Source organism: Copidosoma floridanum, unplaced genomic scaffold, assembly GCF_036245765.1.
Source record: "Copidosoma floridanum isolate Cflo_tuat_1 unplaced genomic scaffold, Cflo_Japanese_pri ptg000030l, whole genome shotgun sequence".
NCBI lineage: Eukaryota > Metazoa > Arthropoda > Insecta > Hymenoptera > Encyrtidae > Copidosoma > Copidosoma floridanum.
Window position 1 is genome coordinate 110,141 of NW_028321907.1, and position 24,295 is coordinate 134,435.

Here is a 24,295-nt window from a genome sequence, read left to right on the forward strand (position 1 = left end):
ACAACAACGTTCTGATCAACTAGAACGGTTTATTGTCCTGTAGTCATGTACTGTGTGTTACCCGATCGCCATCTAAAGAACCAAAAACCAAGATGATCTACTGGAACCGCATGCATGGGAGGGATAAATCAGAATTCCAGGTTTCCCGTACATTTCACGGACAGGTTAACTGGAGACTATACATTACACCTACACCATATGGGCCTCACCAGCGCCTCATTTAAGATCCCTCATAGAGATAATTTAAAACCGCGTGTTCACGCGTGCGCTACTGTCCGTCGTTTGTCGTCTGCACTCTGCGGTCGACGCCGTCGTCAAGAAGAAGAGGGACAGCAGCGACCCTGCAGGCTACCACGTTTTTTTATTTTTATTTTTTATAATCCATCCTAAAATATAATTATATTAAGGAGTAACGGAACCGTATTGCCGAATACACTTGATAAACGCATAGTCGTACCTTATTTGACACGTGACCTTCAAAGTTGACTCAATAATGGAAAATGCCTCCACGAAGAAGGTAAGTGACGAACGTGAGATATCATGAGCACTCAATAACCCCAATAACCCAATTTACGTGTACGTACTTTTACGTAAATAAAAATATACAAGCATAAAAAGCTCGATTTTACAGTAAAGGGAATCGAACACTACGGTGGTGATTTTATACAACTTACTGGGTATGTGTATATAGGCACAATATACACTTATAGTGCCGTTCTGCCACTGCCGTGGCGCGCAAAGCCAGTTGGTGTTTGCATTTTATCGCCCCTCGCGCCTTTATAGGTTATGAACTCGCGCCGCCGCCGTGTTCTGCTGGTTTTTTAAACAGTGCTTATTTAATTACTTACGCTACTTACTAACCCTTCCACTTTGTACTTAATTTATGCTTTTTTTGGAACATTCACCGTCAGCTTACTCGATTGGTTCGATCTTGTCATTTTCCCCGTTTGTTATTGTTCCTGCAGTGTAGCTTGCAGCGGCTATTGTCTAACTCGTGCACCAAGAGGCAATCCACGTCGTACACTGATAATCACGCTTGACGTTGCTTATCGGAATAATCTACATTCTCACAATGTCGAACAAGGTCCAGGGAGTGTTTTTTTTTTTTTATTATTTCTATACTTTTGCCACCCCCCTCATCATTGCCCTGTACTTCAATTGTGTATCATACGTGCTTAGTTTTTCAATCGATATCGGTCATCGTGATCCGTCTTATGAATATATTAAGCTTGGTACATTAAATAAAAGTGATTATTGCCAATAATTGCCTGATAATAGTAAAAAAATCACTAAAACACAAAACCCGAGTAAATAATCAACTGAGGCATAACTGTGTGCGTGTGTGTGTGTGTGCGCGTGTGTGTGTGTGTGTTTATTAACACTTGTTTTTGCAAATATAACAATAGGCAACAATGGCATTTGCAGAGGCCTTCTTTTACAATCATGTTTGATAAAATATTATTTGCAGATCACTCGTAACATTAGTCAAAAGTTTTTAAAATTTCATTTCATATCAAATTACCGTCTTGTATTTTATTTATTATTGAATCATTCCAAACTTTCCACTATTACAGGTTCAAGAATACAAAGATTCACTCAAATCTAAGGTAAAAAGTAGCCTTTAACTCTTAATTGTTGAATATAATGTGTGCTCCAATTATCACCATCATATTTGTAATCAATGTTATTTGTGGTCATCAGGCTGAGCAGTTGATTATCAAAGGCTTTCCAGACAAGATTGTCCAGCTGAATGAAATCCTTGAAACACCAAGGTTCAGAAACAGAGATTTGAAAGAAGTCCACCAAGATGTAAACATACCCATTCCAGATCCAGTTATGATTAATCATTCTGAAGATGGACCAAACTCTAAAAGAATAAAACTAGAAAACAGCATGGACGAAACTCCTGGTACCAAAGTAATGATTCTACCAAATGGCTTAGTACCGTGCAACAAACCACTTTGTGATCTAATTCTTATAGTTAAACCATACATTAGACAGCTCCTGGAGGATTCCAATCTTGTAAGTGTTTGTCTGGGCATTAAAATTTGTTACGCTTGAAAATAATGGTTTATTTATTTCAGCTAAAAATGTGGATTTCCTTCATGATTCCTAAAATAGAAGATGGAAATAATTTTGGAGTCTCAATTCAAGAGGACACACTTGCCGAAGTTCAAGCTGTCGAAAGCGAAGCCGCTGCATTTTTTGATCAAATTTCAAGGTAACCTGATGAATTCAGTAATTTTTTTTTTTCAGTTTTCAAATAATTAAATGACTCAATGATAATTTTCAATCTTCAGGTACTTTGTTTCAAGAGCAAAAATTGTAAGTAAAGTCGCCAAGTATCCTCACCTGGCCGATTACAGACGAGCTATTCAAGAGCTTGATGAGAAAGAATATTTAAACCTATGGCTGGTGATGTGTGAAATACGCAATCGCTATTGCTCGCTACACGACCTTGTAATTAAAAATTTAGAAAAGATCAAGAAACCTCGTTCCTCGAATGCAGAATCTTTGTACTGATTTACATGCATGAATGAGATCACTGGACATAACGAAAATTTTTTAATTTAAATACGATTGGAGAAAAGTGCCGAAATTTTTTTTTTTTTTTCCAAGTTCTTAATCGACGCTTACAATTCAATTACTAATAACTTGCAGTACGACACTTTTTTTACGTAGCAAATAAATATATTAAGGTCGCGCTTTAATGTATATAGCATTGTCGTATTATATTGTACTCTGTATTCTTTTAAGCTAATGTTCGTGAAACAGCTGAATCAAGACGTTTCTAACGCCTGTGTATGAAGATGCACTGTACGTGACGTTGTGAACAATTGAGTAATAAATTGTCAAGCGATAAATGTTTCTCAAAGTTGGTAACCGAAACAAAGATTATGATTCATGGAGTACAAACTTAATTGATTCTTCAAGTTTTAGAGAATAAATAAACTGTCTCAAGTGTAAAAACGATTTTTTTAATAAGAGCGTGATTTTTTCTGTGCCAAATAGGTAATTTTTTTCTTATGCAGAATTAATAAACACGCAATAAGACGATTTTATAGAAATGCAAAATGCAATTTAAAAAAAAAGTACTATTTAAAAAAAAATAGTTCCAAGCCATCTGGCATATTCTGGAATACATCAAAAAATTAATTTACGATATTTTAATTTAGACAGTTATGCGAGTAACAAAAAACTCAGAACATAATTTACACAGTTACAATTTTTTTCGGAAATTGTATTAAAAAATTAAAAATCTGTTTAGGGAGCATTATCAATTATAGTTTGGACAATGTTTCAAAATAGCGCTGTATAGACGACATTGAAATATTAAAGTTTTATTTTTTTAATTCTACTGTAAATGCAATCGTAACCAACTGAAAAATAAGTAAAACGATAGAAATTTATTTACCTAGTAACATTAGCGTTACAAAAATACTTATATAATTGCAGCACTTTAGTGTTTATTTGTTCTTATTGCTTTAGACAAAAATATTAGCATTACGAAGTTTACTTCAACACTTTATAATTATAGATGCATTATCACAGTTTAAAATCTGATATTGAGAATTATCACTTTTTTTAAATGCACTTTTTACCCTGTCAAAAAAAAAATACATTTTAATTGATTGTTTAAACATACGGCTCTGTAGTTAATAAAATCACGTAACTTAAAAAATTGATTGATGTCGCTCTGAACAAAGAAAAATTGTAATGTTTACAACGAAATCTCCAACGATTCCATGGTTTGAGATACTTTCCTTCTTCTTTTCTTTAATACTTTGCTTAGGTAAGGTTTAGGCCATCTATTTTTTTTCTTTTTTTCCAATTTTTCAGAGAGCCATTCATTTTTCTCTTTCAGCAATTCATTACTATTTTTTATTTCTTCGTTCAATTGTTTTAAAATTTCGTTTTCATTCATCAGATTTTCGACTTTTAAATGTTGTTCAGAATTTTTCAACAGTATCTCATTGGAAATAATACTAACATGCTGAGTTTCAAGGGTGGAGATTTGTTCTTTTAAATTTTCGTTTTCTTCTTTCATGTTGTTAAGAACTTTTTTTAGTTCTTCTACATTTTCGCTTAGTGATCTAGAGTCGTCATTTTCATCATATTGTCTATATGGCAAACAACAATTTGCTTTAACATTGGCTATTATCTTCACGTTTGTAAGATTCTTAACACATTTTCGATGATAAATTGATTCGCAATGAGTGCAGACGTAAATATTTGCTTTTCTGTCAGGACAACATTTAAATGTAAAATCAGTCTTCACACATCCATTAGCTTCATGCTTGTCTTCAAAAAGTCCAGGATTCAAAAAACAATATTTATTGAATCCTTGAGATGTTATTGACGGTGTCTGGCAATGTTCGTCGATTGTTCTAAGATCTTTCAATCGATAATCAATCTGAAAGATAAGAACAAATTTTAAAAAATATAAATTTTAAAGTGAAATTTTAATTTTGTTTATCACAATCACCATGTTAAACAATTCTTGAACATGAACTTTATGAGCATAGTTCATGAACACTTCACAAAGGATTTGAATGAACCAACTACCGTTTATTTCATCTCGGTAAGACACATATCCAGGAATTGTTGAGTAAACAATTAGCATATCTTCATAATTTCTCATTTTTTCCGAAAAATGAACATAATGCTCTTCAGTCTTGGCTTTGGGAGTTGTGGCAGCATCTGTTGTGTGCCTGGGTACCGCAACCTGCTCGTACTTGCCTCTTAAAGTTTTTATTTTAAGAATTGAGTACAAGTGAATTAAGAAAAAAAAAATGTTTAACGTTTTTGGAGACACACACCTGCAAGTTTGAAAGATGAAAATTTTTGGTTTTCCCAATAGATTCCGACAATTTTCTGCAGTGAAGCAGTTCATTATTTTTGTACAAACGACTTTTTTATATCCTACCGAATTGTAGTCTACCCCTAGGATTTCTGTTTCTTGTTGCCCTAATCTCCCACTGCCATGAGAAGAAACAATTACAAAAGCAGAGTCCACCTTACGAAGCTCTGGCATTTGTGAAAATTCTTTCGTTTTTTTTTCAATTTCCTATAAGTACAATTTTGTTGTAACATGATGTATCTTAAATTTCTTCATTTAAATTGCTTTTTTCATACCTCTCCAGTTAAATCAAAATACGGTAGTACTTTAAATCCCATGTCTTCAAAAAGTCTTTTTAAGTTGGCCTCATCATGTTTGGCACTAGGCCTTCTATCATTTTCCTTTTTGTACAAATTATTAGCAATAATCAAAACAAGTCCTCTTGGACTGCTTCTCATCGGATAAACTCCTATGTGTTTGATTTCAGGCCTATCTCTAAATTTCGTTGACTTTTTCACATTTATGCAAAGTGGCTCCATAACTACTTGTAGCTTTGTATGGAAATTATCTTCCCTAGGTACATATAAATATGTATTTATAATACAACAGAAAAATGCGTAGTTGAACAAGAAAATAGTAAAAATAGTAGTAAGAACCTGGATGAATCATTATCTGACGAGTCCAAAGAATTGCAGTCAGAATTATCTGATACTGGGGTAACAGGTCTGTTTGCTTCATTATTTATCTCCACTTGATTATTAAAATTGGTGTCAATGACATTTTTTTGGAGATGATTTGCAATGTCATCAAGATTCAACTCTTTCAGATTTTCAATCAAGTTTTTGTATGTATTTACACTTAATTGTATATTTGACTCCATTTTGTACCTTTCATGCCAAAAAAATTATAAAATGTAAGATTAATGACGTCCATTTTTAAATAGTACAACAAATACATTCAGAAAACCTTCATTGAAAGTCAAAGTTCGGTTAATATTAGAAAACCCTTATTGTTTCATAAATTAAAAAAAAAAAAAAATCCAAATAACCTCTCATACTTAACAAAAGAGAACAAGCTTAAGGAGCTCGTACGTTATAGGAGAAAGCAACAAGTGCTTTTAAATTGATCACCTTTTACTTTACGTAAGAATCGAAGGCAGCAACATCACTTTTACTTAATAGATCGAATACACGTTTCGAAAAATTTGCCTAATCACGCATTAAATTATCGCAAGTTGGCCGTGGATGCGGCAACAGGTTTTCTCTGTTACAAGCTCGTTACAGTCGTTACCGATACTGTTAAAACACTGTCAAATATAGATTTGTACGAGATCTCAGCTCGGACCCCTCCAAGTCGGAGATCGGAGGTGCTCGCGGTCGGAGGCCTGCATACAGAGATACAGACATACAGATATACATTTCAATGTGAGCCCCCCCCCCCCCAAGAGAGGCTGGACGCTGGAAGTCAAATGTTCTTGAATCATAGTATCAGAACAGTATTTGTGTATAATGTACGTGTATGTTAAGTATGTTCATAGAACGCAGCTCATGGCGTTGTCACATATGCATATAGGTACAGTCACTACTTAGTGTCCCAAAGAAGGTTCTAAAAAAAGTGGTAATATAAAATTATTTGATTCAAGTGTAATGACTATGTACATAAAGATAATGTATGTTTTCATTAAACTTGTGTGTCTAAAATAACAAGTAAAAGAATTATTGACTTGTTCCTGATTCCTGCACGAGAAATACACATATTATATTATAAGTAGACAGGATAAAAAATTATTTCTTCTTCAATCAATCTCGTATTTTGGAGAGCATAAAAAAATTCACTTATTTTTTGGTTTTTTAAAAATACGTTCAAAAGAATTTGGAAAACTAAAAAATGTTTGTTTGCTGTGTATTATAAAACTGCACAAAAATACGTATAAAAAATTTTATTTATCTACATTTGATAAAAATCCACTAGATTCACGAAATACAATTCTTTAGTTTAATACATCTCATAAATATTAATTATAAATTGTTTGTTATAACTACAAATAGGTAATCCACAAATAGTAAAAAATATATTTGCATTTCAAGTAAAAAATAATAAATGCATTAGTTCATAATTTGGCAGTAGATGCTTTCTATTTATTTTCTCCACCAGGCTTGTGAAACAAACCAGGATTTAAATAGCAATGTTTATGGAATCCTTGATTGATCACCCATAATGTTTGACAACCGTTGTGCCCAGTCCTCAAGTCTTTTAATCTCCTATCAGTCTGAAAGTGGACGATTTAGTTATCAGATATTAATTCAACTTGATAAAACACAACAACCACATTTGAGATATCATACCATGACAAACAAATCTTGTATGTGTCTTTCACATGCATAGTTCATGAATACTTCGCACAGAATTTGTATGAACCAACTTCCAGTGTACTTGTCTCGATAAGAAACGTAACCAGGTAAAGTGGCATAAGCTATCAGAGTATCTTCATAATTACGAGAAGATAAGTCATATGGTTGTTCGGAATCAGGATGTTCTGTTGATATTGTATCCGTGACATTTCTCGAAACAGCTTTTTGATGAGTATTACCCCTGATATGATTAAAAGAAAAATTTGATGATTTATTTAAGCTCACGCTGTTTCGGTCTATCTTAGTACATCTTTGAGAATTTTCATTTTTTATGTCGCTGAAAATTAAGCATATAAACATTAACACTGTTTTCAAACATAAAATGATGAAAAAGTACGTGTATTCAGCTATAATTTGTGCAATTATATGACAGTATTGAACACTCAAGGAAAATTAAATACTTAAAAAAATTTTAATGTAGGTAAAAAGACATTTGACATGGTTTACCGTGTTGAAACATTTTTAAAGTAGAGTGTTAATGTTTACAATACAAAATGGATCACACTAAACAACACTTGAGTTTAAATGTGCCATTTATGTGTAATAAAATGACTGAACATAATACTGACCTGCAAGTTTGAAAAATAAATATCTTTGGTTTACCACAAAGATTAGGACATTGTTCCGCTGTGAAATAATCTATTATGTCTGTACAAAATACTGATTTGTAATTCGGTGATAGATAATCAGTGCCTTGAATTTCCGTTTCTTGTTTTCCATACTCTCCATGACCATGGGATGATATTATAATAAATGCGGCATCTACTCTGCGTAATTCTTTCATTTTAGAAAATTCTTTGACTTCTTTCTTGATTTCCTGAGTCATTTGTATAATACATGTAAATAAAGTTTCCTTACGTTTTTATGGTTGAAAATCTAAAGAAATACAACTTACGATTCCTGTCAAATTCCTACGCACTATTGTTTTGAATCCCATTTCTGTGAAAAGTATATTCAAATTGTCTTCATCGTACTTTGCAGACGGCCGGCTGACGTAGTATTCATATGCAATGTTTGTTATGATTAACGCTAAACCACGTGGTTCGCTGCGCATAACATATCTTTCAATATCCTTGAATTCTGGTCCATCTTTAAATTTTACAGCTTTTCTGACCTTAATAGATAGAGGCTCTAAATTTTTCAACAATTTTGTATAATAATCATCTCTGAAATAAAAAAAATTGCAAGTAGTAATAATAATAATAATAATAATAATAACAATAATGGTTTGGTTTACCAACAGAATTTAACAATTATGCTGTCAATTAAAAAAGTACTGTAGCTTTGAAAATCAAATTATAATTGTTATATATTTGATCTTGAAAATCCTATGGAACAACGTATAGGAGGTTCCATAAAAAAAAAAAAAATAAAAATAAACAATATTCATTAATAAGATAAGAACGATAAAGGAAAATACCAAATGAAAAATCTATTTTGAACAATGTAAATGATATGATTGCAACGATTTAAACTTACTTGGAATTATCATCAAAGCTGGAAATAGATGGTTCTGGAGAGCTTGATGTAGTTTCTGTATGATTATTAGATGCTTCCACAGAATGCTGATCATTTGTTTGAAAAAATTTGTGGCCACTGCTACCACTGCTGGGAGAAGATTGATAGTTTTTTAGCTCTTGAACAATACTGTGATGCCCAGATTCATTGAGGCTCAAAATTAAATTGTCGTAAGCATGTGGTCCTCTCGTTTTAATAGTGGAGCAAATGTCATAAACAGTCTCTCTACTTGGCATGTCCTTCTGTAATGTGGTTTATAGCAGTTGATCTTGGCAAAATTTTAATTTATTGTAATTATTGATAGTAAATAAAAAAAATGATGCCCCTACCTGCCAGCTTGGAATATTTACATCATCTCTGTTGTAGACCCCGTTCTCCAAGAGTTTGGGCCACAACCTGTTTATATCTATGCATTGCAACAGCCGATTGCACATGTAGTTGACCTTCTCTCTGTCTTTGTAATCCATTGTTCCCCGAGTAGATTAGGCAGTTTAGGAGTCATAAAGACAAGCCCTTGCTAATAAAAAGAATAGCGGTGGCGAGATACTAACTTAAAAAACAATAGGGAAGATAAGTAATGAGAGAACAGAAAAAGGAATGGGAACTGGTCTGTCGCTATCGAGAGAGTATCGGGAAACGTGTTGGTGCAGGTACAGAAAAGGCAGCGGAGGTGGAGGTGGAGAGGGTTCAAAGCAGGCTATCTCCGCTGTTTTTCCTTTGTGCTGAGCCTCCTCGGCCAATGGATGACCGGATGATTCACGTTTGCACCACGGCATCACTACTACAACTACACACACTTTCAAGCTCTCATGATAGTCATGATATACTTTCTTTCTATAGCAAAATTACTTTTAATTTTTTTTACATCTCACGGAGCTACAGCATGAAAAGCTCGCACTTGCGAGATAATGTAACAATTTGCACTAAAAATTATCGAGTTTTTATCTAACGCAAATTTTATCATATCGTTGTGCAATTTGTTGATAAACGTTCGTCGACGTCTTTACCAAGGACATGCATCACGTCAACGCCAATATCGGATTAGTCCGCGCTCCATGGCCCATACACGGCGCACGCTGTCAGTACTTTAAGCACCTATACAAAACAAAATGTAATACATACTTATGTGTATAACCTATACTATAAACCACACACCTTAATCCTTAATACCTATAAGATGTAAGAACATGTGCATTACGTATCGCTATAGGTTGGATATTTCATGACAACAGCTGAGCTGAGCGTCTGAGCGCATCGAAATTCGAAGGGAAGCGAGCGCGCATGAGCGCCGCGCAGCGCTGAAGACTTCAAATAATAAAAAGCCGCAATTGTATACGGTAAATCCACATTTACATACCTGCAGATTCTTCATGTTACATAAATAATATCATAGATATAAAGCAGATGATCTCTGATCTGCCTGTAACAAAAGTATATGTTACACCCTATACTCTCTTGTAAAAGACAGTTCAAATCGATCTGGGATAAATAAATGAATGAAATTTTCAGATACGTTTTACTAAATAAAAATATTGATAAGAATAAAGTCCGTGTTACTTTAGCTGGTAGAAATCAGTAAAGAAAAGTGAAAAAACTAATCGAAATCACTGGCAAACTTGAAAATAAATAAGAATAGCTACTTATTTCACTCTATTTACTATACTCAAGTCGATTTTTTTACAAAGTACATTGTCACATGTATAAAATAAATGGATAAGAATTTTTTTTTTTTCCTAATATAGTCGATCGATTGAAATTAAAATCTACTTTAAGGGTTCAAAGTTGATTCCTCGAAGTTTTAAATTCTTCCAACATTTCGAAAAATTCGCCACTCAGTGACGTCGGTTTTGAAATAATTCATTCCGATACAGAGTGACCTAATTAAATTGAATTAGCATTCACATAATCAATCAATTTCAATGGTATTTTATGGACCTAGGATTCATTTTCGGAACCGATTTAAGTAATTTTTTTTTTAATTGACTTAAATCATAGTGTATGCATACACACTTATAGGACGTGTAACAAATATATGCACTGCATGTATAATAATATTATAGTTATCATCAATATATCTAGTAAAGTTGAAGACGTTTTTTTGTTATCAATCTCGACGCTGAGTCATCTCACAGCAACAATTTTATTTTTTATTTTTTTTTAGCTGCGATTTGTTAACCCCGGATCGTTATCGGTCAATGCGTGCAGATTGTGGAATCGACATTCGTCATAGTATTTTGGGATGGGGGGAGGGGTAAAGTAGGGATACGGTAATTAAGCTATTATTCATAACTTACTTTTCGTCTTATATGTAAAATGTTATTGTACATATGCGTTAATATAACACATGCACACGCGCACCCACATGTGCAGATGTTTACAGTGACTCTATCGCAGAAAGAGAGAAAAATATTTATGTTGGTACATACACATGGGATATGCATACAGTATTGTATAATATGATCCTTTCGATGCTCCTATATCTATGTATTATTAGAAATTATGTGTATTATAGATGGAGAAAAATCTAAGCCAGCATGTAACTAATGAATGTACATTCACGTTCAACGTTTTGAAATTTTAGAAACGTACTTTAAAAACAAAAAAGAACATCATCCCCCCCACTTACTTGTATTTGTAGACTTGAAAAAATGTATTTGACGTACACGTACAGAGGGTAGAAAAAAAAATGTAATTTATGTATGTACTTAAATTTTTTTTACAGCTAAACGATGGAGAATGTTTCGTGGAATCATCCACGTACTTTGTGTTTCGTACATACACCTACACACACGGATCGAGAGCGCCGACGCGGAGGCCAGGGGAGCGGTGTACCCATGATTAAGTATTTTATTTTCTTCGAAGATCCCCGATGATGGCTGCAAGCGCAGACTCAGTCGTCGTGGCGACCGACCACGGGAAGGCTCTGCGCTCTGCACTAGCTATTGTTGTGTACCTATGTGTATATATATATATATATGTGTGTATACACATATACCTACAAGTAGACTGCGAGTGTAGGGGAAGAAAGCCCGAGAGAAGAGTCACGCCCGGAAATCAAGGCCAACGTTCTAAACCGTCCATCTCGTGTACTTAATAAGTATATGATGCGTCCCGCTGTCCTGCAGCTCCTAACCATGTAACGAAAAAAAAAAATAATTGTGAGTACTTATTATAGTTAAGCTTGCCCAAGTATACTTTATGCTTACTCTCTTGCTTCTACAAATTAATGCTCTTCAGTACATATTTATAATATGTACGTATACATATACATATACGTTTCTGATGCCTATTAGTGGGTGTTCTCTCTGAATCTGAATTCCTCTACTTATGTAATGATCAATTGATACTTAATGTAAGCATGTCCTGCATGTAAGTATGCAGTACTTGAATATTTCTTACTATAGCAACATTATGTATTCATGACTCGGACCCCTCCTCGTAGCGAAGACGTAGCTCAGAATTTCCAATGTTATTTTTTTAATCTGAGCCACACGTTAGTCTTGGTTTATAATTATGTGAAGAGGCGGCAATATAATAATGATAATAATAATAATAATAATATTTATACACATGGCACTACCATTGTTGTACCTTATATTATAGATATTGTCTACAGGTGATGTTACCCATACAATATAAATTGTATTCTGCAAACTATTATTATTATTATTATTATTATTATTATTTTCATGGTGGACGCACCTTATATAATTATCATGTCCGTCAAATTGCACTGCGTGTTTCTAATGATCGTTTAAAACTTGTGCGCCGTACTTACTGCACGCTTGCCTAATAAGTACTTTGGTATTTATCACAAGTCTTTGGTAGTAATAGTTCAAGTGTATCGATACTTGGAGATAGCTCACGAGATTTTTTGGTAGCTCACGAGTGAACAAACCACCGAGTATACCTAGTATATACACACACACACATGCACAGCCACTTGCATGTACGTTGCTATCCTTGTCTCCCTAAAAAATTTTATGACAATGTCATCAGTTGTGTGCTGCAGATAGGGTTCAGAATATTCAGATGTTCCATCGATGATAGTCAAGGCGCAAAGCAATCCGTAAAAATATGCAAGTAATTTTAGCTAAATCTTCGTAGAATCTGCGTAGGAAAATTAATCATAGTAATAAAATTAATAATAATAATAATAATAATAATAATAACAATTCAAAGTAACTGCAGATAAACTACATTAAATATATATTATATTATTTGGGTGGATGAGAGGCGAACAAAGGATACTTAATAATAATTGCAGGTGAATAAGACACGCATCGAAAACAGTTAATGATTAAAAAGGCAATTTAGAGAAAATTGGTCTCTTGTCCTCAAATTTTTAATATTCACATGGAATCTCGTATGTATAATGCAGCACGAACAGAATGATAGTGGACAAGGTTGTACGAGCGATAACAATCCATCGCATAAATGGCCAAAATAATTCTTTTGTAAAGTACATTTATGAGTATTCTTTTTACTTATGCGTTAACAAAAATTTCTTACGATGATTTTCTTATTAATCTAAAAAACGCTCTCATTAAAAAGTATTTATTTCGTTAGAAAAACTCAAGTACAATCGCTTGTCATTATACTCACGTGCGGTGCTTTGTGGCGGACTGATGATTATTTATCGGAAAAAAAAGGTTTACGGACGACAGCAAGCGCAGAAATTCCGTTATTAAGTAGTTGTATCTCTTTTTACAATTACCTTCAATCTCTTGTATGTATATTTAATACAACTTTAAAGGATGATACCAATACAATTTTAGGAACAAATTTTTTTTTTTTTTTTCCATCTAATGTCATAACACGAGCAATAATATACGATAAATAAAAAAGCCCACTAAAAAGCTGTGCAAAATATTAATAAATCTTGATAAATTCGAAAATCATCGCGGAGATTCGTGTTTTATTAATGTATAAAGGGTTACATTCAATATTATCAAACAATGACAATAGATATCAACTTATTAAACTTCCGCTTTAGAATTTTATTAATTGTATTTTTGGTTGTAACATTGATTTATTAAAGCCACATAGGAATTCACGTTATCAATTATTTGTTAATGAATAAATAATCTCTACAGCGTACTCAAGTATCGACACGATCGAGTAGTGCTGTATTTACGGGTAGACTGAAATGTGTCACCATGGGCCCATCTAATTGGTAAAATTTATTGTCAAGGCACGGGTCTGTCTGCGTGATTTGCTAATTACCTACTCCCCGTGCATGTAATATACAGACTTTAGTAAAAATAAGTATAAAATTTATGATAAAACTTGTAATGTGCAATTTTCATTCGTCGTCATTATCATTACGAATTTCAGAGGTCGACGAGATAATCACGAGCCGAAAAGAGAGGGTGGGGGGGGGGGTAATCATCAGGATTAATCCCGAGATCGACAGCGGCGCAGCCCGTTCAGGAATCGGCATGACTCGTCCACCCAACAATGAGAACCTTGTGACTTACAAGCTCGTCGTGGTCGGCGACGGCGGTGTCGGCAAGAGCGCCCTGACCATACAGTTCTTCCAGAAGCTCTTCGTCACAGACTACGACCCCACTATCGAGGACAGCTACATACAGCACACCGAGGTCGACAAGCAGTGGTGTGTCCTCGATGGCAAGTACTTATACATATTATAATATATGCGTATTACACCTACAGCCTGATTGAACGTCGTTCGTACTTGATTGTACTTATTATTATTTTCTCGCAGTGCTGGATACGGCGGGTCAAGAGGAGTTCAGCGCCATGAGGGAGCAGTACATGCGCAAGGGTGATGGCTTCCTTCTCGTGTTTTCGGTCACCGACAAGCAGTCCTACCAAAACATTGTCAATTTTCATACACAAATCTTGCGGGTCAAGGACAGGGACGTATACCCGATGCTGCTCGTCGCCAACAAAGTCGATCTGATCCACCTGCGCAAAGTTACCGAGGAGCAGGGCAGAGAATTAGCTCACAAGCTGGACATTCCTTACATCGAAACTTCAGCCAAGGATCCTCCCTTGAACGTCGATGCTGCTTTTCACGAGGTTTCCATATCAAGCAATGCACTTTTTTCATAACTGGCTTCTCAATCATCCAAAATTCATCAATCGTGTGTTTTTCGCAGGTCGTACGTATCATAAGGAATCAGCCTCCTACGGAATTAGAGAAGAATCGTCGAAAGCGCCGACGTTCGTCAAAGTGTTCCGTCATGTAATTAGTACTAGCACCATTTGTTTATCTTTTTTTTCTTTTTTTTTTTTTCCTCTATACGACATATCGAAATTTTTATATTTTATTTATTATTTAATTCTAGTCTCGGACAAGATTTTCGTATTTTACGAGTAGACCTTTTTTATTGATGTAGCCAGCGGTTTTGCATGAATAAGAGATTTTTTTTTTTTTTAATTTTTTTTTCCGTCGACGATGCTTTTGCTATTCGATTACATACGTAAACAAAGTAAATGCTCTTCTAACGTTTATATTTATATCTAGTCAAAAAGTTTTCAATCACCGTTAGAAAAAAAAAAAAAAAAAAAAAAAAATCTGCCGATTAAACAGGAATTGACTACTTTATCATTAGTTTTTAGCAAACGATAAATCGGTAAATAACTGTCATTAAATGACTATACTGATGTTACACAAGATGTATCAACATCGCGCGCTTGCTTGTAAAAAAATTTTATATTTACTGAAGTGATAAATTTATTGTCTTTCGTTACAATAACATTACTTTTTAATCGTACGGCACTTGCCTCTGAAATGTTACCCATGATTTTTGTAAGCACATGCGTTTAACACACAAATCTTCAAGGAATAAGTTATGAGTTATTCATTGTATTATATACTGTAAATGTGTATAAATGTCATCTTAAATTTATACTGAGGGTAGCAATCATGTTAACTTGCCTCAAAAATCATTGTAATTTTTAAATTATTGTTTTTGAGAAAAAAAAAACATTTTATTCATTACCAGACATTTGAGTTTTCAAATTTGCAAATATTAATTTCAAGAAATTCTATATGCTTTGGGTCTTTTTGAGGTGAGAAAAATATTTTTGAAATTGTATTACGTAAGATAAAATTATCATGGCCTACAATAGATACTAAACAAAAAGTTTACAGTCAGACAGTAGCTCAACGTGTAAATATATATATATATATATATATATACACACATATATATTGAAAGAAACATAAATGGAAATTCAATTGTAAGAATTGACATTTTTATACAAAAAAAGTGAAAAAAAAAATATATATATAATATATTATATACATATACCGATATTCAATGTTTTTGTGAGGATCTTTGACGAATCATAATTTGTAAAAATTTAAAAAATAGTGATAAATTTTTTTTTCAAATATCATGCAATCATTATGAATTCGCATTAAAAAGCCTGTGATTTTCTTTTAAAGTATGAAAATATGAGACGTGTAGCAAAGTTTGAGCTCAATTTTTGGGTGGAAATCACTGAGTAAGAAAAATGCTGCAAATAGCACACATAATGAAGGTTTAATCAAGCAAATAAGCTGAATTTATGGTTTGATGCGCAAAAGTAACAAACTGTATAATATATGAATGTAAATTGCCGTCCATGCCATTATTTCATGAATAAATTTCACGCGTCTTTTTAAAGAGTATGAGTAAACGTATGTACATAGATATCATGAAATACAATGCGCATCGAACGAGCTTCAAATTTTGAGTTTGAAGCAGACTTTCAAGCCACCTTCCATTTTACGATTATTAATATAAAGGCGTATTAGCAAAACGAGAAAAGTAAAAAGTGTTTACGATAGTTTTTGAAATTTATTAAAATAATTTGCTTTTAGAAGAACATTGAAGATAACAAAGAAATGTCTATATTTTTGGAAACATTGAAATAATTGCAATACTAAACATCGCACATGTATATACATTTATATGTATGTCAATATATTGTGTGTGGGTGTGTGTATGTGGGGAAGGGGTGGAAATATGAAAGCGAGGGATATTTAGACTCATGTTCAGAAGCGAATGAAGTTCTTTGTTAAAGCGTCTAACTGTGCGGGTCACTGTCTACACGTATTGTACATAAGATAATAATATTGTGACGTAACATGACAAATAGTTAAAAAAAATAAAATTAATTATGTTCATCAATGACTTTGATTTTCATCAATCAATCACGATTCCATGATCTTTCCGATACCCGATCAGTAACTATTAATATTTTTATGATGTACGGTCCTCATTTTCGAGTTGGCATATACATATACGTATATATATATATATATATATATATATATATATATATATATATATATAACAACTAAATTGACGTGAGTAAGCTTGATTCGTCGTCGAATTGATACTTGCGTACAATGTTATTGTTTACATGTCCAAGTCAGCTACTTTCTTTCCTACAGCAGCGAGGTAGACTTTGACTCTAGATTAAAGGAGAACATCAACGAGAATAACAGTATATATTATAAGGGCCGACAAAAATTTAGTCTTAGATAGTTGATTCTACAGGACATTCCAAAAGATGGTGATTCCGAAGGTATTGGAGTTGAAATTAAAACTTACTCTAAGAATATTGCAGTGCTCTAGATATTATTTTTCGTTTATTCTTGAAACAATTGTTTTGAATTTCTCCGCGAAAAATGGCCAGTGCAATAATAAATATTTCAATCAACGCAACAAGCATCGGGTCGATCATATGACGGGAATTTCGTGCATTGTTGTAAAAGTAGTAAATCCAACAGAAGTAAACGTTATACTAAAGACCGCGTATTAAATCCTTGAAAGTAATGTATCATCCGGTAAACGAAGCCCGTACATGTATAATATAAATATAATCGCATTGTTAAAGTCATGTAAATGCAATTTTTTCTATGCACACGACACTTGCCAGCCAAACGGATGTCGCGTCTGTCCTAAGGTGTTTTGTTGTGTCAATTGTCGAGATACCCACGAGAGAAATAAACACCCAAACTTGAAGAGCGAGTGCCCGCTGTGCGTAAGTGACGCTTTGCCCTTCGATCCGGTCTGCGACGGAAGTAGGGTCGAGCTCATCGGCCACCTCCTCTTGAACCACCTTCCGCTCGGGTGCCAACTCTGCGGCCAAGTATTCACGAACAACCTCGACTTGATATCTGCTCGGCCTTGCAGGTACGCGGGTTTGCTCTCGTTTTTATTGTTGTTGATTAAGTGTAGGTACTGTTGCTATTAAACAGATCCAAGGAGCAACTGCTCGTGGTGGCCGGCCTCGCCAAGCGCAAGCTCACCAACAACGGCCAGGCTTCCACGTCGTCACGGCTGGAGATAATCGTCGAGGACGAGGACAAGCCGATAGGACAGGAAAACTGCTTGGACTCGCCGCTAGTCGAAAAGGTGCGGCTCCCGAGCACGAGCACCCCAGTGCAACACGGCCCGGACGGTTCCCAGCCGCACCAAAGAAGCGCTCCGGACTTTGTCCTAAACAAGACGCCCTTGTCCTTTGAGTCCGAGGTCGGTTCGCGCTCGTCGGTTCGCGACGAGTATCGTCACTCGACCAGCAGCCTCCGCAAGAGGTCGGTTCCAACTCTTGCACTTAACTTTTAACTAAAATACAATATAAGATATTTTGGTGTCAATGAATCGATGCTTTCACTCGTTGGGAGAGAGAAAAAAAAAACAAACGTTTGTTATTGTTGTCGTTCGCAGTGAGAGCGATTCGTTCAGCCAGCCGTCACCCTCGTGCTCGATTTTAAAGAAACATCAGATCGACCCTGTGACGGGCGAGATCCTTATCAAGTCGGGCAACAACAACAACAACAACAACAACAACAACACAATGGAGAAGCACGTGCAATTTGCGGATTGTCGTGAGGCTAGTGCCGAAGACGTCTTCTTCGAGGCCCGCGAGAGCCTAGACGAGGTGAGGAAGGTTGACGCCCGCACGAGCTGGTGCTCTCCGTCCTCTACCACCGCCTCTTGCAGCTGTAACGGGAGGAACGACGAGACTCGGGAAAATGGAAACCCGAGGTCCACGGTCACGACGAGCGCGCCTTCCTCGCGGATGATCATGATGCTCGTGATGGAGCAGACGGACCCAAAGGCCCTCTCGAGTGAAAATCTGCAGTCACTGATCGACTCGGGTCTCAAACAGCTAAAAATGAATTCGGACAAGGGTATATCTATCTAGATGTCCAAGCCAAAAAGGGCAAATAATAATGATAATTGTTTTTTCTTTTCTTTTTCTTTTTCATTCTTTACTTTTATTTTCTGCGGGCAAAGAACCAAGCACGCGAGACCATCATCCATCGTTTTCGTGATCACACGCTTGTGTGTTTTTTTAATGTGGCATTCCACATACATATATAAAAAATACTACGAGATCAATCAAATAATTAATCCAATGTTTAATTATTTATAAAATTGTTCGTTGATTGCCGTAGGGGACGGTTACAGTGAATGCGTCACCAGTAGTAGCAGCGCCAGTCGGGCGATCAAGTACAGTCCTGAGGTGCCGAGTCCCGGCAAAAAGAGGGCCAAGGCATGCCACCCCGCGAAAGACTGCAGCAAAGCCGTGCAGGCACCGGAAGCTGGCAGTCCGATAATCAAAGATCGGGTAATCGATTGTTACAGAGACACGCACGACAAATCACCGGTCAAGTCGGATGGAATTTGGTCCGTGGTAGCGAGAGCTGTCAAATCTGCCATCAACAAGTTACCTGGTGAGCAGACCTCCATCTTAATACCCATAGACCTATACTTTAGCTTGTTTATTAGATATTGATACACAGTTGATACTATTCTGTGATTTACCGAACTACACAAATTCAATGTTAAAAATAAAAATATGATAATAGGTAGCGCATCGAGCTGAAATACACAAGTGTGTGTTGTTTCAACAAGATGTTTTTGTCAAATGTAATTTACGCAAACTGCGTATGTGTAGCCTGTTCAATTTAAAACTGAGTTTGATGATTAAAATTGAATAGATTATAAACAGTATACGTACACTTGGTTGCCTCATTAATATGTGTACAAGTAAACACACTAAACATAACTATTCCCATTGTCCTCGAGATATTCTTTTTTTTTTTTTATTTATATCTTGGTATTCTCGATACAAGTAGATATATGAGGTATATTAGGCAAGTACGTACGTACGCTGAAACATTTAAATTGCAGATTACCTATGCTATTAATTTTAAAATTAAATTAAAATGAAAACCGTTGTTGTAGTGTTTCATTCGAAAGTTAATTATTATCATCCACGGCACGTTTTTTATACACTTATACATTTACCAAATTGGGGAAAACAGCCTGTATTGGAATTTAAGTCTCCATCACTTTCGCTAAATTTCTTATATCGAGCGGCGTTACGAGACTCGAATCACGTTTCACTGTATACAAGTATAATTAACGTCTCATCATCTTCTCACATGTGGCAACACCAAAAACTTGTGTTACAAGTTGTTTATCGAAACAAATGAATGCAATATACATATTAGTGCATGGGTACACATGCGTATTAACAAGCGAGTATAAAAATGGGTACATAATTTCCGACGTATAGGTACGTTTTTTCGCGCTACATGTGTTATTTTTTTCGTACATAAAATAGGAAGCACCGAATAACAAAGGTAAAAAGTATATACTTATTTTTTAACCCAACAGTGCAGGCAATCAACCACATGATACCAAGCATGCCAACTTCCCTGGCAAGCCTGATGCCCGTGATGAGTATTGAGCGCGAGCAAACTATCCTCGAGATCTCGAGCACCTCGAGCTCTAGCCCAATAATCGCTCGTGGCTGTCCACCGCACACCTCGGCCCAACTGAATCAGGCCCACAACGTCGCGGTCGGCCACCAGCCCGTCTTTTGCAGCACGATGAGAGAGAGCGAAAGCGACTCCTCGCCAGGTAAGCCGCGCGTGCCAACTGCAACAATCTGTCCGGTGACTGCATATTTATCACATCACTTGCTTTTACGGATTCACGTGAGCGCGAATAAAGTCAAAACAAAAATCTACTCATTTCGATACCCCATTATATACGCACTATAAAATACATATATTACCTACATTTACATACCTCCTACATGTAACTTTTACTCGTATATATATCCCGTAGCATATACCTATATACCAAAGATGCACATTTACCAAAAGTGTATGTTGTGTACTTATGTAAACTGTACTCAGCACACCGTCGTTCATCTACGTCATTCGATAATGTTTATTTTTACTAGTATTTACTAGTATTCTTTTTTTCCAAAATTACGGGAAAAGGGACGAATTTTTTTTTCAAATCTATTTTCATTCCGAGCTAAAATTTAAATCCTTACGCATGTGTACGTGTTTTAAAAGGACTGATATTTGTATTTGTGTGTATGTATATATATATATTGTGTGTACAGGGATGAGATTTCATGAACTGTCATTGTTAGACTTTGCAGGTATGATCAGCAGGGATGGAAGAAAGAGCAGCGGCAGCAGCGGCAGCAGTAGCTCACCGAGCGGGGCCAAGCCGAGCCCGACTCTGAAGCGCTACCGTGGCCGGTACAGGATCAAAGCTCGCCAGCCCATCGCTCGTTTACGCCATCAGCGTCCGAGTCCCACTTCCCCGAGAGGCGCCTCGCTCGAGACTCAACGTTTCCAGCGGGGATCTCTCATGGTCGGCAAACAATCGCTTCCCCTGCCGTCCCGTGCTCACGAGAAAAAAGTATAATTATCGTTGAAGAGGTATTTTGTGCTCCTAATAATTCATTGATATTGTTTCCCCATTGGGCAGAAGCTCTTGTTTTTACGCTACAGTTTCACGAGCTTCGGGCAATACTTTTTTATGTTTTACGTCGTTTTTGTTGGACTACTTATTCGTAATTTTTTTTTTTTTTTTTTTTTTTTTTTTCTCGTAGATGCTTTATAATAATGATGTGCACATCCGTGAAAAAACAACTTGATACTACTTACTTGGTAAAGGCGTTATATATTTATTCAATTTTTTTTTTTTTTTTTTTCCTTATTGTAAAAAAAAGTAGCGCTCCATGAGAAGACCATACAATATCATCATCACACACGCGCATGTATAAATAACTGCATGTAAAAGTACCTACTTCTTTCACACCATAGGGTTTACATTTCTTCTTATTTATCCCAGTCGAGTCGAGGGAAAGAGAATTATGTACTCGCCTGCATATGTATATTGTGTTTATGTATATATACTCTCTGTGTACTTGTGTACATGCGGAGCAGTGTGTTGAAGCAACTTCAAACGTTGCGTAAAATTGAAATGAGCTCGGAACCTTCGTAGTGCATACTTGCTTGCTTTCATCCATCAAACATTCAGCGAGTCAAACCTACAACGCTCGAGTTTTCTTTTGCATCTGTAGGCGAGAAAATACCAGGGAAGATCTCTGGCTGATGATTAATGTTTTTTTTTTTCCTCTTTCTCGCCCAACGCGTAAGTTATTTCGATTTTAAGAAAACCTCTTTGCTTCCTCACTGAAGTATTTTTTCGAGATTCTGTTGGACCTTTTTGTGTTGAGAAAATCCGAGTAAGCTATATTTAATTGCACTAACGCGTGCGTTGCGCTGGTTTAGCCCCCCCCCCCTTTACCGTACCTTAGTACCCCAGTTGATTAAGACTCTGATGACTCTGTAACAGGTGTGCCTGTGCGGTGGCGAACCAGAAAACAAAGCAGTTTTAGATGTAGCATTGTTTTTTACTCGTTGAATTTTAAAAATTGGGGCTGTATTTTGTTCCGCACACTATGTAAATATATATGCGCCACTAACGAGATTCGCAGCTATGTCTACCACTTGCATAGGTGGATCGGTGCTCGCCTGCACGTAATGTTATCTCGAATATTATGCTGGATTTTTGTACACGTTAAAGGTCGCGATCAACGGCTATAAGAATAACCATCGACGCGTGCGTGCATTTAACGTGGCAGTGGCAAATTTTTATAAATCAGCGCCAACACATGCTAGCATAAAGTATCTATTGTATGTTTTTTTTCGTTGTTATTTATTTATTTATTTTTTTTTTCTAAAGCTGTAATATAAGTACGTACGACACTTTTGAAATAAGAAAGCTGCAGCGAGCATGCGTTGATCTCGCTAGTGGTAATGTTTGTATTTTCTTGTATCCGATGGAATGCATTCAATCCAGCCGGAATGAAGAAATTTAATAAAGATTTTTTTACGTTTTTCCATGCTAATGACCAATTTTTATTCATATTTCTCTTTTCTTCTCTTTTCGCCGAGGCATACTTTTACTACTACTTATAACAAACAGTGAAAACAGTTTACAAAGTTACATCTCGTGACTGTAACTATACTGTATTATGTATACTTACACATCATGTGCTTGCATAAATGAGGACATGAGTTTGGTTTGTTTGGCAAACGTGTGAAAAGTATATTATGACTGATGAAACTAATATTGTTTCAAAAAAAAACAACACCCTAATATTGCCCATTATGTACACCTGCCAAGCAAAGAATTTTTTTAAATATATATTTTTCACTTCAAAATAGTTTAAATCATTAAACGCCCGTATCTCCGTAAACACTGGAGATATGGCAAAAAGGACTATATCTTAAAATCAGCAAACTTGAAAAATTTGTTTGTCAGAAAATATCGATGGTTAGTACTTGTCAACTTTTTTAGATACTCTAATATCGATTCATATAGGTAACACGTATATTGTGTACACCTACAAGGCAAAGGCTTCTTTTAAAGATGTATATTTTTAGCCTAAAAATAGTTTAAAACTTAAAACGCCTATATCTGCGTGAATAATGGTTACAACTAAACAATATATTATGGATACGTATATATATATATATATATATATATATATATATATATATATATATAGGTACATGGGTGTACAATACAACATTTAATAACATCGATAGAGAGTTTGTACTCAGTGGGATAATAATTACATACACATATTTATATAAACCATAAGCCATCACAATCTCATGACTTATAAAATGGAATCGCACGATGGCGATTGTGAAGATGATGATGGTGATGTTTTCTATCGTAGACAAGAGTGAACAATGTAATCAAAGGAGAGAAAGAGAGCGCGTGTTATTGAAATCTCGGGCGGACCCCTCTTATGGTTATACAGATGAGCCTCCTGCGAGGCTCCTATATAGTTGCGCTACTTAACAAATTTTATTTGTTATACGCTTGCGCGGGCAAGGTGCGGATTATACACTGATGCCCATCCGGCAGCCGTGAATACACACACATACACATAGCTAGCTCGTGATCATTCGATGCCTCGTTTCTTCAACTTTCTCGGCCGCTGATGCAGTGGCTCGCAATATCTAAATTCCTGCAGAATACGATACACACGCATCCTTACTAATATTAATGCAAGTGTGAATATAAATATATTTAATTTTATAAAGAGTTTTCTTTGCGAATAAGAAGCAGATCGACTCAAAGCTCATCGGAATGAAAAGCTGTTGTTGCTTTTCTTTTCATACAATCGCCCTATTTGCAAGTATACCAAGCGTCGTCATCCC

General features: G+C 35.5%; 5 protein-coding genes across 10 annotated transcripts; 3 read left to right on the forward strand and 2 right to left on the reverse strand.

The window, feature by feature from the left end:
* The first annotated feature begins 53 nt into the window (after positions 1–53).
* Positions 54–2,970, forward strand: REG (proteasome regulator gamma). 3 transcript variants are annotated; one of them, XM_089596471.1, is made up of 6 exons: positions 54–517; positions 966–1,084; positions 1,575–1,607; positions 1,702–2,022; positions 2,085–2,221; positions 2,301–2,970. In XM_089596471.1, exons 2-6 carry the CDS (start codon positions 1,073–1,075, stop codon positions 2,521–2,523), a joined length of 726 nt encoding a protein of 241 aa, XP_089452597.1. In that variant the 5' UTR covers positions 54–517; positions 966–1,072; the 3' UTR covers positions 2,524–2,970. The 3 variants fall into 3 exon arrangements, with proteins under 3 accessions (XP_089452597.1, XP_014211580.2, XP_014211581.2); XM_014356094.3 differs by lacking the exon at positions 966–1,084; XM_014356095.2 differs by lacking the exon at positions 54–517 and having other exon boundaries at positions 741–1,084.
* A 463-nt stretch (positions 2,971–3,433) lies between these two features.
* Positions 3,434–6,233, reverse strand: LOC106641613 (caspase-6). Of its 3 annotated transcripts, none has more exons than XM_089596467.1 (6): positions 5,971–6,233; positions 5,497–5,727; positions 5,137–5,413; positions 4,821–5,068; positions 4,487–4,742; positions 3,434–4,414 (listed from the first exon to the last, which is right to left on the reverse strand). In XM_089596467.1, exons 2-6 carry the CDS (start codon positions 5,718–5,720, stop codon positions 3,722–3,724), a joined length of 1,698 nt encoding a protein of 565 aa, XP_089452593.1. In that variant the 5' UTR covers positions 5,721–5,727; positions 5,971–6,233; the 3' UTR covers positions 3,434–3,721. The 3 variants fall into 3 exon arrangements, with proteins under 3 accessions (XP_089452593.1, XP_089452594.1, XP_089452596.1); XM_089596468.1 differs by having other exon boundaries at positions 4,260–4,395; XM_089596470.1 differs by having other exon boundaries at positions 4,353–4,414; positions 4,567–4,742.
* Positions 6,234–6,812: 579 nt separating this feature from the next.
* On the reverse strand, positions 6,813–9,947 carry LOC106641614 (caspase-6). Of its 2 annotated transcripts, none has more exons than XM_089596576.1 (6): positions 9,099–9,947; positions 8,731–9,008; positions 8,147–8,417; positions 7,821–8,068; positions 7,186–7,432; positions 6,813–7,109 (listed from the first exon to the last, which is right to left on the reverse strand). In XM_089596576.1, exons 1-6 carry the CDS (start codon positions 9,234–9,236, stop codon positions 6,975–6,977), a joined length of 1,317 nt encoding a protein of 438 aa, XP_089452702.1. In that variant the 5' UTR covers positions 9,237–9,947; the 3' UTR covers positions 6,813–6,974. The 2 variants fall into 2 exon arrangements, with proteins under 2 accessions (XP_089452702.1, XP_089452701.1); XM_089596575.1 differs by having other exon boundaries at positions 8,731–9,011.
* Positions 9,948–14,161: 4,214 nt separating this feature from the next.
* LOC106641593 (ras-related protein M-Ras) lies at positions 14,162–15,300 on the forward strand. Its single transcript, XM_014356066.3, has 3 exons — positions 14,162–14,400; positions 14,498–14,814; positions 14,895–15,300. The coding sequence occupies exons 1-3, from the start codon at positions 14,211–14,213 to the stop codon at positions 14,982–14,984; spliced, it is 597 nt and encodes a 198-aa protein (XP_014211552.1). The 5' UTR covers positions 14,162–14,210; the 3' UTR covers positions 14,985–15,300.
* Positions 15,301–17,098: 1,798 nt separating this feature from the next.
* LOC106641595 (uncharacterized) lies at positions 17,099–21,609 on the forward strand. The gene is made up of 7 exons (XM_014356069.2): positions 17,099–17,316; positions 17,671–17,927; positions 17,993–18,328; positions 18,462–18,928; positions 19,196–19,474; positions 20,424–20,669; positions 21,196–21,609. Exons 1-7 carry the CDS (start codon positions 17,302–17,304, stop codon positions 21,474–21,476), a joined length of 1,881 nt encoding a protein of 626 aa, XP_014211555.2. The 5' UTR covers positions 17,099–17,301; the 3' UTR covers positions 21,477–21,609.
* The last annotated feature ends 2,686 nt before the right edge of the window (positions 21,610–24,295 follow it).